We start from the raw sequence: 16,588 nt of genomic DNA, 5'->3' as shown, positions 1-16,588 counted from the left end.
TTTTGTTTTTTAAACAAGAACAGTTTGGCAAATCAAACTTACAAGTTACAAAGAAAAACTTTGATTCGGATTTTATGAAATAGTGAAGGTGTTTTTTATTCAAGAACAGCCACGCATTATATCTGTAATTGATCTTCAGAATCGGGGTGACTGAGGAGAGAATAAGTCCCATTAGGAATATTTCATGAAGAAGTAATGTTTTTAAACAACTTTTTGAAATGTAATTCACATATCAAATTATCCACTCATTGAAAGTATATAGTCTAGGGACCAGCAGATGGTGTGTGGTTATGTTGCTGGACTCCCATGTAGTTAACCATGGTTCAAGTCCCAGACACGGCAGTTTGAAACTCATGCCCGGCACATGTGCATGCATGCCCAAAATCCCAAGAGGAGAATGGAGGAGAAGGGATTGCAGCATGGTCATCCTCCCTGGGGGGTGATTTCTCGCTTTCTGTTTCTCTGTCTTTCTCCATCTCTCCAGTGAGTGCACGTGCACTATAACAAAAATCTCTAGAAAAAAAGTATGCAGTCTAATGGCATTTAGTATATGCATATAATGAAGCAACAGATATCACCACAGTTGGATTTTAGAACATTTTATTACCCCAAAAAGACACTCTAAACCCTTTACACATCCCTGCCCAATTTCCCCATTCCCTCCAGCCCTAGGTAACTACTAACGTATAGTTTTTGTCTGTTTTAGGCTTTTTTTTTTTTTTTAAGAAATTTTTGCTGTGAGGTTTGTGCACTCACCGGAGAGACAGAGAGAGAGAGAGACAGGAAGCGAGAAATCACACCCTCAGGAGGGGATGGCCACGCCACAGTCCTTTCTCCTTCATTTTCCTCTTGAGATCTTGAGCACTCATAAACACACACACACACACACACAAACACACTGTGAGTTTCAAGCCACCAGGTCTGGGACTTGAGCTGTGGTCGACTATGTGGAAGATCAGTGATGTAACCATTACACTATCTGCTGGTCCCTGTTTTAGGTATTTTTAAAAATGTATTTATTTATTGTATTTTTATTAGTTTTTAAAATTTGCTATAGGGCACGTGTGCTCACCATAGAGAGAGAGAGAAAGTGAGGCAACAAGCTACCAGGTCCAGGACTCAAACCACGGTCAGCCATGTGGGAATACAGTGCTTTAACCACCACACCACCTGCTGGCCATGTTTTAGGAATGTTATGTAAATGGAATGATGCAGTATGTCGTCCTTTGCAACTGGTGTCTTTGACTTAGCACACTGTTTTCCAGGTTCATCCATATGGTAGTATATTTCTTTCCTTTGTATTGCCAAATAATATTCCATTGTATGGATATATCACATTTTACTTATTAGTCAGTTGATAGACATTTAAGAGCTTTCTGCTTTTTGGATATTATGAATAATGGTACTGTGAATATCTGTATACAAGTTTTTCTGAGGACATATGTTTTCATTTCTCTGGGTATGCTGCATGTAGGGGTAGAACTGCTGGATCATAGTAAGTCTGTATTTACTCTTTTGAGAAACTGCCTATTTTCCAAAGGGACTGTGCCATTTTATTTTTATCTTTATTTATTTATTTATTTATATACTTTCTTTTTCTTTCTTTCTTTTTTTTTTTTTTTTTTTGAGAAGTTTTCCCTATAGGGCGCATGCGCTTGCCAGAAAGACAGACAAAGACAGAGAGACAGAAAGCGAGAAATCATCCCCCGGACTGCCACACCGCAGTCCCTTCTCCTCTATTCTTCTCCTGGGGTCTTGGGCACGCATGCACACACACCCAGTGTGAGTTTAAGCCACTGGGTCCGGGACTTGAACCGCGGTCGACTACATGGGAGTCCAGCGACATAGCCATCACACTAACTGCTGGTCCCCCATTTTACATTCTTATCAACAGTATGTAAGGGTTCTGATTTCTCCACATTTTCACTAGCTCTTGCTGCCTCCTTTCTTTTTGTCATAGCCGTCCTAGTGGATATGAAGTGGTATCACATTTTGATTTGTCTCCTGCTTTCTTGATGACTGATGAAGAAGGCTAGAAGACTGAGTCTTTTCATATGCTTTTTGACCACTTACATATTATCTTGGAGAAATACCTATTCAAGTACTTTGTCCGTTTTTAATTTAGAATTCTCTTTTTAATATTGAGCTATAATAGCTATTTGTTTATCCTGTGTATAAGTCCCTTATTAGATATACAATTTTCATATATTTCTTTCCCATCCTGTAGGTTATCTTTTCACACTTTTTTTTTAATTGCTAGAGAGCATGTATGCGTGCCACATAGAGACTGAGAGAGAAAGGGAGAGAGGAGAAAGTGGGAGAAAGCACCCCTCGATGAGGCATGCTTATGCTGTAGTCTCTTCATTTCTCCACCCTGTTGGGAATGGGGCCAGTGTACTACAGTCAGCCATTTGGGATCCAGCTCCCTTAACCACGAGGCTACAGAGCTGGCCCCTTTTCACTTTCTCGGTCTCTTTTGAAGTACAACAGGTTTAAAACAATTTTTTTAAAGAATTATTTTATTCGACTTTATTTATTTAATTTTTTTTTTTTTTGAAGTGACCAGAGAGGGACAGAGTGAGAGAGAGAGAAAGTGAGAAAGCAAGTGGCCAGGTTCTGGACCTGAATTGCAGTCAGCGTGGGTGTCCAGCTCCCCGAACCACCACGCCACCGCTGGTCCCAACAGTTTTAAATTTTGATTACGTCTGTTTTTTTCTTTCGTTGCTGACCATTTTCTAATTCAAGGTCATGAAGAGTTACATTCACTTTTTTCTTTTAAGAGTTTGTTTTAGCTCTTACGTTTAGATCTTTGATCCATTTTGAAGTTATTTTTATATATGACGTAAGGAGAGGTATAACTTATTTCTTCTACATGTCAATAGCCTATTGTCCCAGGATCATCTGTTGAAAAGACTACTCTTTGCCTATGAGTTGTCTAGGCAGAGGAAGTGATTCTGAAGCATTATTTTCAAAGGAAAGATGTAAAAGACAGAAGCAACAGCATTCTGGTCTGTCTTCTAGATAAATTAACTGAAAAGAGTGAGGTCAAGATAAGAGGTTGAGATCAGAAAGGCATAGATCTATGCTTACCATAAGTAAGAGAAGGGAGAGGAGTTAAAATAATGGAATTAGAGTGAAGTTGTAGTGGTAGATAGAAGTCTGTCATTAAATCACTGATGGCCCCAACCTCTTCTCTTGAAATAAGTAGTGGAATCTTCAGTCATTGGCATGATCGTGTAACTATGTGAGAGCTGCTCTGCATTTATAAGATAAAGAAAGCTGGGACCAGCAGATGGCATAATGGTTATGTCGCTGGACTCCCACGTAGTTGACCGCTGTTCAAGTCCCAGACCCAGTGACTTAAAACTCCTCACACTGGGCACATGTGTGTGTATGCTCAAGATCTTGAGAGGAGAATGGAGAAGGGATTGTGGCATGGCCATCCCCTCTGGGCGGTGATCTCTTGCCTTTTGTCTCTCTGTCTCTTTGGTGAGTGAACGCACCCTGTAGCAAAAATCTATAAAAAAGAAGAAGAAAAGGAGGAGGGGCCGGCAGGTGGAGTGGTGGTTAAGGGCACTGGACTCCACATGGCCGACCACGGTATGCATCCCAGACCTGGCAGCTTGCTTTCTCACTTTCCCTCTCTCTCTTTCTCACTCTGTTCCTCTCTGATCAAATTAAAATAAATAAAGTTCAATAAAGTAATTTTAAAAAGTAAAGCCAATAAAGAAAAAAATAACTTGGTTAAGGCAGAGATCAAACATAAGGAATGTAATTTATAATTTTATTTCCTCCAGTAAGCACAGAAGCACAGAATTAACAGTGGTGAACCAAGTGGCAAGGTAATAGAAAGAATGTTAGTGAAGAGTCGCTGAGTCCCGAGTTCCGATCTACATTAGGTGTGTGACTTTGTATAGGACACTTAACCTTCACACCGGTAGCTAACATTTACTGAGGCCCAATCATTCACAGGATTCCTGTAAGCCTCAGTCTCATTTTTTGTAAAATGGAGATGTCAGATCATTAAAGAGCTTTTGTAAAGAGCCATACACATGTGGTACATTCGGGAGGTATTCGGTGTGGCAGCAGCAGCAGCAGCTGATAGCAGAACAGTTCCCAAGAATGCTGTGTCCTTGTTTGGATGATGAAAAAACGAATACACTAGTGAGTATCCAGTCAGTCATCAGTGAAGCTCTGCCTGGTGTGTTTATACTACCATGGCTTGGAAGGTTGATCCTGGTGGGTGGAGGGTGGGGAGGGGCCAGGGTAGTAGCCATCAGATTAAAATTATTAGACATACGAAAGCCTTCGATGTAATTCCCAAGGGGTGAGTCCTGTGGTTGGTGATCTCAGAGGAGAGGTGGAACCGTGCCACATGTTAATAAGGTCAAAGGTATATGCCATTTGCTTCACTCATCAGTCCCAGAAGAGCCAGATGTCATGGAGCACAGTCACACAACTGTCTGTCCGTGTGTGTGCAGCAGTCCTTAAGATTTTCTCCCAGAGTCAAAGGAAAGGCAGAGATCAGTGAGGTGATGGAGTCACAGTGGGGAGCAGAGGTGAGTACAAGGGGCCAAACAGACGACAGCTTGTGGAGACGGGCAGCTTTTAGCACTGTGAGGAGGTCATTTCTTAGAATTAATCATCATATTCATGCTCTCTGAAGATCCTTCTCATCCCGCTATTCAAGGGCCTGTGGTTAATTTCCAAATGTCATGGACCTGAGCATCCGATTGCTTCACAGCTCTGGGCCCTGAACCCTTGCACGTGTCTCAGCTTTTCCTGGTTGAGTTGAGAGCTCTCATTATTTGGGAAAAATAACAGTCATACAGAAAGAACACATACAAGGAAAGGGCAGAGTAGTTTCTAGTCCTTGGTTTAGTTTGTATTACCATGTTGCTGCTGCTGCTGCTGCAGTTACTATTATTAAGCAGTAGACATGCTCCTCTTTGATGGAGTTTTGCTGTTAGAGATGTCGTCAGCTGGCACAGGGGAGGCAGAGAACTTTGAACTCCACTTCTGATTAGTAAACGTTTGCTTTCTGCACAGAAATCTGTGGTGATTAGTACTCAGAAGTCTGAGATAGATGCGTGGAAGAGCAAAGGTAGCTGGCATACGGTGAGCCAGGCTCTGCGCAAGGCAGTCTGAAGCATTTGAAGATAAAGAAGTCTCAGAGATCACAGGCTTGAGCTGTTTTCATTATACTGCCCTGCTTCTTAGAAATGGCAGGACTGGGATTCAGAAGAAAGGACAATTGGCTTGAGAAACATTATTCGATAGAAAGCTAATACTGTGTGTTAGTTTTGCATGCACAGTGGGGTGTGTGTATGTGTTATAAATGATGAGGAGCAGTAAGAGGGAAACAAACTGATTCTCAAGTCTAGTTTACCCTTCCTCTAAGCAGTGTCTGAGTTCAGGGAATCTGAAATTAGGCTGTTAAGACTGCCTACAGGGACCAGCAGTTAGCATTATGGTATGTTGCTGGACTCCCATGTAGTCAACCACGGTTCGAGTCCCAGACCCGGTAGCTTAAACTCACGCCAGGTGCATGTGCGTATGTGCCTCAGATCCCGAGCGGAGAACGGAGGAAAAGGGATTGCGGGGTGGCCATGCCCCCTGGGGGGTGATTTCTTGCTTTCTGTCTCTCTGTCTCTCTGGTGTGCACACACACCCTATAGCAAAAACCTCTCAAAAAAAAAATAAAAGATTCCTACATTTCCAGAATTTTTCCTCCTTTCACTGCTTCATACAACAGGGCATTTAACCTGCTTTGTGTGAAAGGAAACTAAAATAGCAGGGGAAATTCTTGGGCTCTTACTATGTGGAGGTTATAAGCTGGCAATCGCCAAGGAGTTTCCCAACGAGCTCAACCTTGTATTGTGTGCTGACCAACTTCTGTCAGAAACCCAGGTTAGGGCTGGCCCCAGAGGGCAGCAGGTAAGCACTGCACATGGGAGCCTGGATCCCACAGGGCTGACTGAGGTCCAAATCTGACCCTGGTGGCTTGAAAAAACACACTGGCATGTGTGCATGCGTGTCCAGAATCCTGGTGGGATGGAGAAGTGGAGGGAAAGGGATCGTGGTGTGATCATGTCCCATTGGAGGTGCTCGTGCACTCTCTCTCTCTCTCCCCCTCCCTCTTCCTCCCTCCCTCCCTCCCTCTGGCCAGTGCACGAACCCTCTAACAGTTCATTTAGAAGAAAAAAATTTAACCCAGATAAGGTTTGTGATATTTGGCAATATACACTAAGGGATATGGCTACTGACCTATCACTTAGAGTCTCCCTCTCCCAGCATCAAGTCATATTATCAGAAAGCTACAGACCTAAACAGTGTTTAGGTTAGTTTATTCAGAAACTCACTCACTAAACTATGATTTTTATAATAAGCCCTAGATTTTTATTAGAGATAAATACGAGAATCATCTACAGAGGATATTTTTTCCATCTTTTCCAAAAGCCTTGTTAAATATTTTGTTAGTTTTTCTTATATAGAAGTCCACATGGGGTGCCAGCATATGGCGTGGTGGTTAAGGCGGCTGGACTCGCACGTGGCCCACCGCTATTCAAGTTCCTGATTTAGTGACTGGAAAGTCATGCTGGGCATGTGTATATGCGTGTCCAAAATCCTAGGAGGAGAATAGAGGAGAAGGGATTGAGATGTGGCCCTCCCCTCTGAGGAGTGATTTCTCACTTTCCCTCCCATTTTCTCTCCAGCAAGCCCATGCACCCTAAGACAAAAATCCTAAAGTAAAAAATAATAATACAAAAGAATCCACATGCAGACTTCTCCTCCAGTTAAGCGTGCTGATAAATATTTAAGCACTTTTGAAAAAAAGTTTATTATTTCTTCCGTGAGAGAGAGAGAGATGGGGCACCCTCAACAGGCCCCGATCCATCCTTGGTTTCAGCTGGCCTGAAACGTATCTGCCTGGCATGCTGAGGGGGCCCTCAGATGTAAACCCAGGGCCTTTCGTGTGTGAGTCCAGTTGCTTTTCTCTTGCACCACTGCCTGGCCCTTCCTAAACTCTTTTTTAACACTTAGTGAGAAAATACAATTAAACAATTATATCTCCATTTTTGCTTTGCAAGCAGACTCAACATTAATTCCATTTTAGTAACTAGCCTTAGTTCGTTTCTAGTTCAATGACCTTCCCCACCCCGTCCTCAACATGTCTTTCATTTTCTGTAGTTGTGGTTTACGCTAAGTTTTTTAATATGTAATTTTTTAAGTCTTCTCAGATTTCTTTTTAGAAGATATACTATGTATTATTAACTAGTGTTGGAAGAGAAGTGTATAATAATATACAGAGGTCCATCCCAGGTCTCAATATTCCTAATTAATGTGGTAGTTAACTGGAGATGTGCCTTTTGAAATGTATAGCATTGGAACTGAGAAAGCAATTGTCAACATTGGAAAGATTTTCTTTTAAGAAAGAAGCACATTTCTGGAGCTTAAATACTTTTTCCTGCACTAAATCATAAGAATCATAGGCCAGTGATTTGTAATCTTGGGACTTTGACCCTTGCTGGCAATGGAACTATTATTGTAAGTGGTCTCTGGGTATATATGCCCCATATGCATTTTGCAGCCAGTGTTTATTAAAACTATAATTTCTCGCATCTACAGATATGTGTGTGTGTGTGTGTGTGTGTATGCATTCCTTTGTAAAAAAAAAATTCCAGGGAACCAGCAGTTAGCGTAATGGCTATGTCGCTGGACTCCCACGTAGTTGACCGCGGTTCGCGTCCTGAACCCGGTGGCTTAAAACTCACGCCGGGTGCGTGTGCGTGCGTGCCCAAGATCCCAAGAGGAGAATGGAGGAGAAGGGATTGCGGCGTGACCCAGGGGGGGGTGATTTCTCGCTTTCTGTCTCTATGTCTCTCTCTGTCTGTCTGGCGAGCTCACGCGCCCTATAGTGAAAAACCTCTCAAAGGAAAAAAAAAATTCCATATGTGCATGTGCTGGCCAGAGAGAAGAGAAAATGAAAGTGAAAAAGCACTCCCCCGGGGTGGATGGTCACACTGCAGTCCCTTCTCCATTTTTCTTTTGGGATTTTAGGCATGCACACACCCGTGCCTGGTATGTTATTTAACTTGCCGGGTCTAGACTTGAGCCATGCAGTCAGTCATGTGGGATCCAGCTGCCTGTTTTTCTTAACACTGTATGGCTAGCATGAAGGAATGAATAATGAAAGTATTAGACAGTTGTGTGATGGAATTACTGCTGCAGTCCTTATTCTTCTGGCTGACTATAGTGTAAGTATTCCGACAGGCTTCATAGGGGATACAGCTGTGTCCTGCCAGTTGTAGGTGGAGATGAGTCAGTAGAATCCATTGGCGTTTGTGCCCATAGATGTCAAGCGAACATAGTGATCTTGGAGTATGTCACCTGCTCAGAGTTTTCTGTCATATATCCATAGCCTCATCCCGGGTGGCCCAACAGACTTCTGGGTCATTTGTAAGGTTAGAAAGATAGATCCTTTACTCTCTTCTGCAAGTCGTGTCAGAGCCAGAGGAAGAGGGTAGTACAGAAAGAGTAAAACTTCTCCTTCTACTCTGACCAGAGTGCACTGCTTAAGGCCTATAGGTCAGAGCAAGTCTTTGAGCCCTACTTAGGGTTCCAAGAGCATCCCCTATACGGTAGGCAAGCTTCTGCCATGTTCTCAGCTTGGAGTGGAATCACTGCCGGGCTGCAGCACACGCCAGTAAACCTGCTGTAGTGTACTGTAGCAGATGACCCTGGGAAAAGGGCTCCCTATGAGAGCTTCTATAGCTATAGCTCTCATTATCTGAGGCTCGAAAGCCTTAACCTGGGACGGGACAGAAGCCAGCCATCAGCTCTCTCACATGTACTCATATGCACTTGCTCTCTTACAGGCAAACTTTTGAAATGTGCACACACATATCATCATAGTCCCTGATTCTCTCATCTGCCTTCTCCCCCACCCCTTTCAGATTTGTGCCATAGAGTGTGTATGCTCACTAGAGAGAGAGACAGTGAGCAGGAAAGTGAGGAATCACCTCCTAGGGTGGATGGCTATGCAGTCCTTTCTCCTTTCTCCTCCTGGGATTTTGGGCACGCACACACACGTGCCTGGTGTGAATTTAAAGCCGCCAGGTCCAGGACTTGAACTACTACAGTTGACTTTTTGGGAGTCCAGCACCTCAACTACCATGCCACCTGCTGGTTCCTCTTTCAACCTTCTTAAACACTTTCTGTTTTAGTTTTTGCTTTTGGCTGCATGTGGGTATACATGTGTATACAGGGTATACATGTGACAATGCATTGTCAGAATAGTCTTTCATTAGCATGCTGACCATGTAACAGGTATATATGTTCTCATTTTTTATTTACTTTTTGTGTTATACTTTAAACAGAAAAATAAAGAAGATAATATAACAAATACCTCAAGATTGTTACAAAACTTTTCATACTTAGTATTTTACTGTATTTGCTTCCAGGAGAGTTTCTTCTTTGTATACATTCTTTCATTCATTGCCTTTTACTGAAGACAACTGCTATACTGAACTTAGTGTTTTAACTAACATAAATATTTATTACTTATACATACATGCATACATATATAACACAGTATTCTTTCATATGGCTTTAAATTTTATGTAAATGATTCTCATTTACATTTTAAGTAAATCTATATATAACATTTTTATAACTTTCTTCACTCTGTCATGCTTTTAAAATTTAGTTAAATGGATGCATGTAGTTCTGATATATTTAATTTTTATGTAATATTCTGTTTCATGGATATGCCACAATTTATAGATTGATTCTCCTATTAATGAGTATATAGATTATTTCTAATCTATTTATAATAGTTTGCTGTTTCATAACTACTACTGCAGTGAATACTCTTGAATGTCTCTCCTCATGTAAATACATATACCTAGGAATAGAATTACTGAGTTGTACAGTAGACTCATCTTCAATGATGCTATAGATATATCATCTATATCATCTAATAACTAGATACTGCCAAGTTCCTTTTCAGGCTGATTATGCCAGTTTTAATTTTCATCAGTAGTGTGTGAAAGTTCCTGTTGCCCCACATCTTTACAGACACTTTAAACTTCTGCCTGTCTGGGTATGAAATGGTATCTATGGTTTCGTCATAGTGATTAGCTTATGTTGAGCAAAGCTTATGAAAGCCAGTGGGACTGATTGACATACTAGATGTTCCCTTGGGAAAAATCAGTGCTTAGTTATGAGAATAGGTTGCTGGGTTATTCTCAAAGAAATGCTGCTTGCTGGTGAAATACTGTTTTTCTTTTTCTTTTTTTTTTAGAGAGATTTTTGCTATAGGGTGCATGCACTTGCCAAAAAGACAGAAAGTGAGAAATCACTCCCTAGGGAGATAGCCATGCCACAATCCCTTCTCCTCTATTCTCCTCTCCGGATTTGGGCAGACATGCCTGTATATGCACTCTGCATGAGTTTTAAGTCTCCAGGCCCAGGACTCAAACTGCAGTCAACTACTTGGGAGTCCAGTGATATAACCATTATGCCATCTGCTGGTCCTGAAATGCTGTTTTTCAAGAGTATTAAAAACAAAAAAAAAAAAAAAAAAAAATTCTCTTGGGATTTCTGTATAAGAATAACTTTAAGAAAAAAATTTCACCATAGGATATTTTTCACTTTCCAAATTTATCCTTGTCATTTCGATTTTCTTTCCTCTCTTAGCTATTCCGACAGATGATCATTCAGGGCATGAAAGAATTGACATATTAAAAACTTTACTGACAGATTATACCCAATAGCAGAATAAACCCACATTATAAGTAAGAAGCTTCCATGGTTTTCATTGTTGGCATTGTGATTACTCCAGTAAGGAAACTGAATCTGTTTCTTAGGAGCCAAGGTAAGAAAGCAGAAAATGTCTACCTCTGAACTGGCAGGACCCAGCCTTACAATTATATGGTGATTTTTCTAGAACAAGGGTATAAAATGTATTACTTTATGTGTATTGCACTTAAATGGTTGCTTCTTGAGTTGGACTGTATTCCAGTTATCTATTGCTATATAACGAACCACCTCAGAATTTACAGGCCTGGGAACCAGCAGTTAGCGTAATGGCTATGTCACTGGGCTCCCATGTAGTCAACCGCAGTTCGCGTCCTGGACCCGGTGGCTTAAAACTCACGCCGGGCGCGTGTGCGTGCGTGCCCAAAATCCCGAGAGGAGAATGGAGGAGAAGGGATTGCGGCATGACCATCCCCCCCGGGGGATGATTTCTTGCTTTCTGTCTCTATGTCTCTGTCTGTCTGGCAAGTGCACGCGCCCTATAGTGAAAATCTCTCCAAAAAAAAAAAAAGAATTTACAGCCTAAGATTCTGTTTATGTGTAAAATGGAACAAGCACACTCCCCACTGTCTGTCCCACTGAATTCAGCTGTAACAGCTGACACAGAGCTCCTATTTGAGGATTCCAATGGGTACGTCATAAAAAGTGAATGGAGAGAGAGATTTTGTAGTAATACTGAACTGGGGTTGATTTTAATTGTCTCCATATGGTACCCCTAGCCCTGACTTCAACACAGCCTAAATCCCAGTAGTGGGCACGAATGTGGAAACAGTGAGAACTCCAGGAGGAGTCCTAAGTTCTGGTTCAAGGATTGGGAAAAGAATATTATAGTACTCAGAGAAAATGCAGACATTTTGTTTTTGTTTTTCTTCTCTGGTACTGTGAACCTCACGCCATCCTGTGGTGACCGCAGATTGGGGCCTGGCAGAAGCTTAAAACTCTGAGCATGGGGAACTCTCTCTAATCAGTAGGAACTGTGGTTCTAAAAGAGTGAAATGAACCCCAGTTGCTACTTTTTTTTTCTTCTTTAGTCACTTGCCTGTAAACACAGGCGTTAGCATGAAAAATGTATGGCAGAAAAAAAGTCCCAGATTTCTTACTAGTTAATGGAAAAGTAAAACCCAAAATCTAGAAAGAACTTGTGAGATTGTGAAAAGCGGAGGTTTGGGAAATAAACTCTTTAAATTTTATTACAAACTCTTGGACGTAGCCATTCAGTGAACATGCAGAAATCTGACCCCAAACAGCATAGCTAGATTTTGAGAAATTAAGTATGGGTTAGACTACTGGGAGGTCCAGACCAGCAAGCAGTAGAGGTCCAAATAGCACTGCAAAGATCAGAAACCTCACTGACATTGGAACCACAGTCCACAAAGACTGGTCAGAAAGTGTGGACTTAATGCACCTGAGTTATTTGGCTACTGAAATGAAAAATTTCAGAATTCTTCATAGGAGTTTAAAATGACCTAGAAGTTCACAACAATGTTCAAAATGTCCAGGACATAATTTTTAGGAATTACTTGACATATGAGAAAAAAATCAACTCACACACAAAATGTCAGTCAAAAGATGCCAGTGCCAAAATAACCATGGACTTAGTATTATCTTACAGTGGTACTAGAGCAGCTGTTATAAAAGTGTTCCAGCAAATTAGGGCAAAAACTTGAACAGAAAGACAGAAATTCTCAGGGAAAAAAAGATATAAAAATACAAATAGGAGTTTTAGAACTAAAAAAGAATTCACTGGATCAATAATAGAATGAAAACAGTCGAGGAAAGGGTGAACCTGAGAAGAGATAAGTAGAAATTATCTAACTTTGAAAAAAAAATACTGAAAAGAAATGAAGAAAAATTTATATGTGTGAGACAGTGATAAAAGTTTAATATTCATGTCATTGGAGTTCTAGAAAAAAAAGGAAAAGAAGTAGTATGGAAAATTGATTTGAAGGAATAATATGTGGAAACTTCCAAAATTTGACAAAACTGTATAACCTATAGATTCAAAAAGCTCAGGATATCCTAAGCAGGATAAAGACGAAGAAGCTCACACCCAGACACATCATAACTAAAATTATGATAATCAATGACAAAGAAAAATTTCAAAGCAGAGAAAACAATGCAGTACTTTAGGGAAACAGCCTTTCAGACAACTACAGATTTCTCATCAGAAATTTTGGAGACTTGGGGAGGGCAGATGGTGGTGCAGTGCTAAAAATTGATGCTCTTCAAAGTTGACTCACATGGGAAGGTTCCAGGTTTACAACCAAGATTTCTTGGAGTATGGTGGGCATATACATGCCCGTGATCTGAGGCTGGCTGAGGCTGGGGATGGATTTCAACATCAAGACCCTGCTGTCTCTGTCTCTCTCTCATTCATAAAAGAAATGAATAAACCTTAAACAAAAACTTATAGAAACCTTGGAGGCCATAAAGAAGTAGAATCACATTTTTAATGTGTTGTAAGAAAGAAAAGAATAAGAAAAACTACCAACTCAGGATTTTATATCCAGCCCAAATATCCATCAACAATGAGGGTGAAGTAAAGACATTTCAGGCCTAGCCGTGAAGCCATCTAAGAAAATCAGGGGTTTGGATCCCAGGTTGACCTGAGCATGTGGGGGTACATGCACAGCCATGATCCTGGCTGGCAAGGCAGGGAAGGGAGGTCGCAGTATGTGAGATCCTGTTCAAGAGTACCCTGTCAGGGGGCCAGCAGGTAGCAAGGTGGTTAAGGGCGCTGGATTCCCACATGGCTGACTGTGGTCCAAGTCCTGGACCTGGCAGCTTGCTTTCTCACTTTATCTTTCCCTTTCTCCTCTCTTTCTCTCTCTCTGGTCAAGTAAAAAAGAAAATAATAAATAAACAAATAAACGACAACAAAAAAGTACCCCGTCATTAAATCAGTTAACTAAAACAAACAAACAGCTGTTAGAGACTAGCCACAATGGCTCAAGTGGTAGAGCACTGCAGCATGATACTGTATCAGAACACCCAGACTTCAGATTCCAGGTTGACATGAACACCCTGGGTGTGCCTGTGGGTGCACCTATGATTCTGACTAGCTGGTAGACTTGGGGAAGGATTGCCACAGGACAAGGCCCTTTCTGGGGTCTTTCTTTATCTGAAAATACATAATTTCCCAAGTCATTGAAAAAAAGGCCATTGGGTCACCCTTGTTCTAGAGTAGGACTTTCATAATAGAAAGAAATCCCTAAAATGTAAAAAAAAAAATATCTACACTGCTGGGTTATCTTTGATAGGAATTCCACGTTCTGTCTCTCTTTCCTATTTAAGTCCTTGTTTTAGTGTTCTTTTTATTTGCAGGAAGAATTTCTAAGGATATGTTTATGTACATTCTTGGTGAACTAAAAAAAATGTACATTAGATGTGCCTTTTGGGTACATGTGAGAAATGAAATGATTAAATATACCTTTAATTCAGACTTATGTCCATTACCAAAAATATATTTTCAGGATATTCTCCCTGCTTTATTGTAAAATCACAGAGAATGTTTGGGGCTCCTCAGCTAGGTCACAGTGTCCAGGAACAAAAGACCACACTTTGTCTCAGATCAGAATCCATAAATTATTGGTGATAGAAATCACAGTGGTTCTTCAAATTTCCCACTTCTTGTTCATTTCCTCTAGACGACACAGACTAGGTTCAAGGGGAAAAGTTCTTTCCTTCCTTTTTATATTTTGAGCTGCCTGTGTTTGGGATTCAAAGTATTTTGGGTGCTCATTGCTTAACTAGGCTGAAGATTATCTCATGTGACAGCATAGATCTCTTGTTTGGGAATTGCCATTACTTTCTAGAACAGCCACTCTGTCCAGCTGCCAACATGCCCTGGATCCTCTTGCTTCATATTACAGTGATACTGCTTTGTCAGGGTAGAATTCAGCCTCACAGGGCTGGAGTCAGTCTCTGCTGACCTCATGCCACAGTACAGCATGTTCAAATCTGGGAGAAACCGGAGGGTTATTCGGCATATTCCTCCTCCTCCTCCCTCACAAGCATGGAACCCTCACTCTCTTCGGAAACCGTATGTTGTGTATGTGTGTGTATCTGTGTTTTTTTTTAATCTTTCCCTCAGTCCTATAGTTTTACAGCTTTAAGTGGGGGCTGGTTGAATAGACAAACACAGGAAATGGTCTGAACTGCTGAAACTTAGCATTTTTCAGCAGTAAATTTCAGTCAGGGGCACTTGCTGTTTTAGTACGGACTCATGAGAGCTTGCAATAATGGAGAAGCATAATTGTGTGATTTCTGGTTGTTCATTTTACCCATAGTTGTTTGGGCAGAATGCAGAGGGTGCTCTGTGGTGTGTGGGCATGCTCAGATCATACTGGACTGTCCCCTCTCCCGTGTGATAGACTGCTTCAATGCAGAGTAAATGTCACCCTCACTTTCTCAGCTAAATACTTAGCAGAAAGCGAGGATTTCTTCAATGAACAAAAGAGTTTCATTTGCCTTTGGCAGCTTGGGAGCCGCTTGGGTTAAATTGAAGATGCCAAGCATGCATAACAAATAGGAATTTGGCTTAGAGCCATTTGAAGTATTTGTCATATTTTTTAAAAAAAAAAGAGGTTCTTATCATTCAGCTACGTATTTTCAAAATATTTTCCCCAAGGATGTGATGATCTTCTGAATTGCAAAGCGGTACACATGAATATTAGTGCCAAATCTGTGTCTCCAGGTCGGCAGAACAGGGTCCCTAAGGTAAAGCTGGAGGGAAGACAATCCAGCTTTATGCAACACGAACATTTTCACATTTCATCCACAGTCTTGAGTAGAAAGCTTAACCTATAGCTTGATTTTACAGTTTTTTTTTTTTGTTGACTTTATAAATGATACACTGATATTTTCTAAGACATAAATGTTAAAGCAAAGCAGGTTCTCTATAGTTTTGCCTGATTCTAAAGTTAGTGTACGTTAACATTGTTTGCTGTTGAGCAGTTGGGTTTAAGATCTAAACAGATTTTTCCTGTTGAGTAGTTTGCTATTAATACTGATTTGATCGTTTAAAAGCCGACTTTGTTAACAGATTTGCACCTTTGGTCTATACTCTTTTTCTGTTGTTTATACTGTGTCTCGGACTCAAAGACATAGCACATCTCTGTTCTGTGGTTATAAAAGATCAGTTTGCTTATTTGTGCTGTATTAAGAATACTAGCCCAGAGTGGAACTCAAGTGGTCAGAAGGAAAGAATGCATAGAGGGAGGAGATCAGTAAAATAAAGAATAACTCCTTCTCCATTATTGATAGGGGGAGGGGGGAGAAGGGAGACATAAAACAATTTAAATGCTTTTAGTAGACCTCATTTTTTAAAATAATTATTTATTTAATTTATTATTTATCATTGTTATTAATTTATGATAAGGCACATGTACTCATCAGAGAGAGAGAGAAAGTGAGAGAGCAAGCCACTAGGTCCAGCGCTCAAACCATGGTTGGCCACGTATAAGTCCAGCACCTTAGCCACCACGCCACCTGTTGGCCCCAGTTGACCTAATTTTATTCAGTGATTGTATCAACTCAGAAGAGTGGAGAAAGTTTGTTTAAATATATCATTTGTACCTGAGTTGACAACTGTAAATTAAACTGTTTCTCTGTTTCCTACTCTGGTCATTGATTCTGATAAATTAAGATTTTCTCATTGAAGCCATGATTAAAATATTCAGAAATTAGGTATTTGCCTCTAGCACCTGAAATTCTTTTTTTTTTAATTATTTTATTTAACTTTATTTATTTTCTTATTCCAGTTTGA

General features: G+C 40.7%; 1 protein-coding gene across 12 annotated transcripts in view; it reads left to right on the top strand.

The window, feature by feature from the left end:
* The window catches only part of TMCC1 (transmembrane and coiled-coil domain family 1), a 201,610-nt gene that overhangs the window by 129,364 nt on the left and 55,658 nt on the right, over positions 1 to 16,588 (top strand). The window contains exon 1 of one of the 12 annotated variants that reach the window (XM_014592478.2): positions 4,464 to 4,559. The exons of 9 other annotated variants lie outside the window; for them this stretch is intronic. In XM_014592478.2, the coding sequence (XP_014447964.1) occupies positions 4,536 to 4,559 (24 nt within the window). In that variant the 5' untranslated portion in view covers positions 4,464 to 4,535. Of the gene's footprint in view, positions 1 to 4,463; positions 4,560 to 14,719; positions 14,873 to 16,588 lie in introns of those variants that run through there. 2 more of the 12 variants (XM_006160672.3, XM_014592480.2) reach the window with 2 other exon arrangements.

This window comes from Tupaia chinensis, unplaced genomic scaffold, assembly GCF_000334495.1.
Source record: "Tupaia chinensis unplaced genomic scaffold, TupChi_1.0 Scaffold000704_1, whole genome shotgun sequence".
NCBI lineage: Eukaryota > Metazoa > Chordata > Mammalia > Scandentia > Tupaiidae > Tupaia > Tupaia belangeri.
The sequence above is the reverse complement of the archived record's forward strand: the minus strand, read 5'-3'. Positions and strand labels throughout refer to the sequence as shown.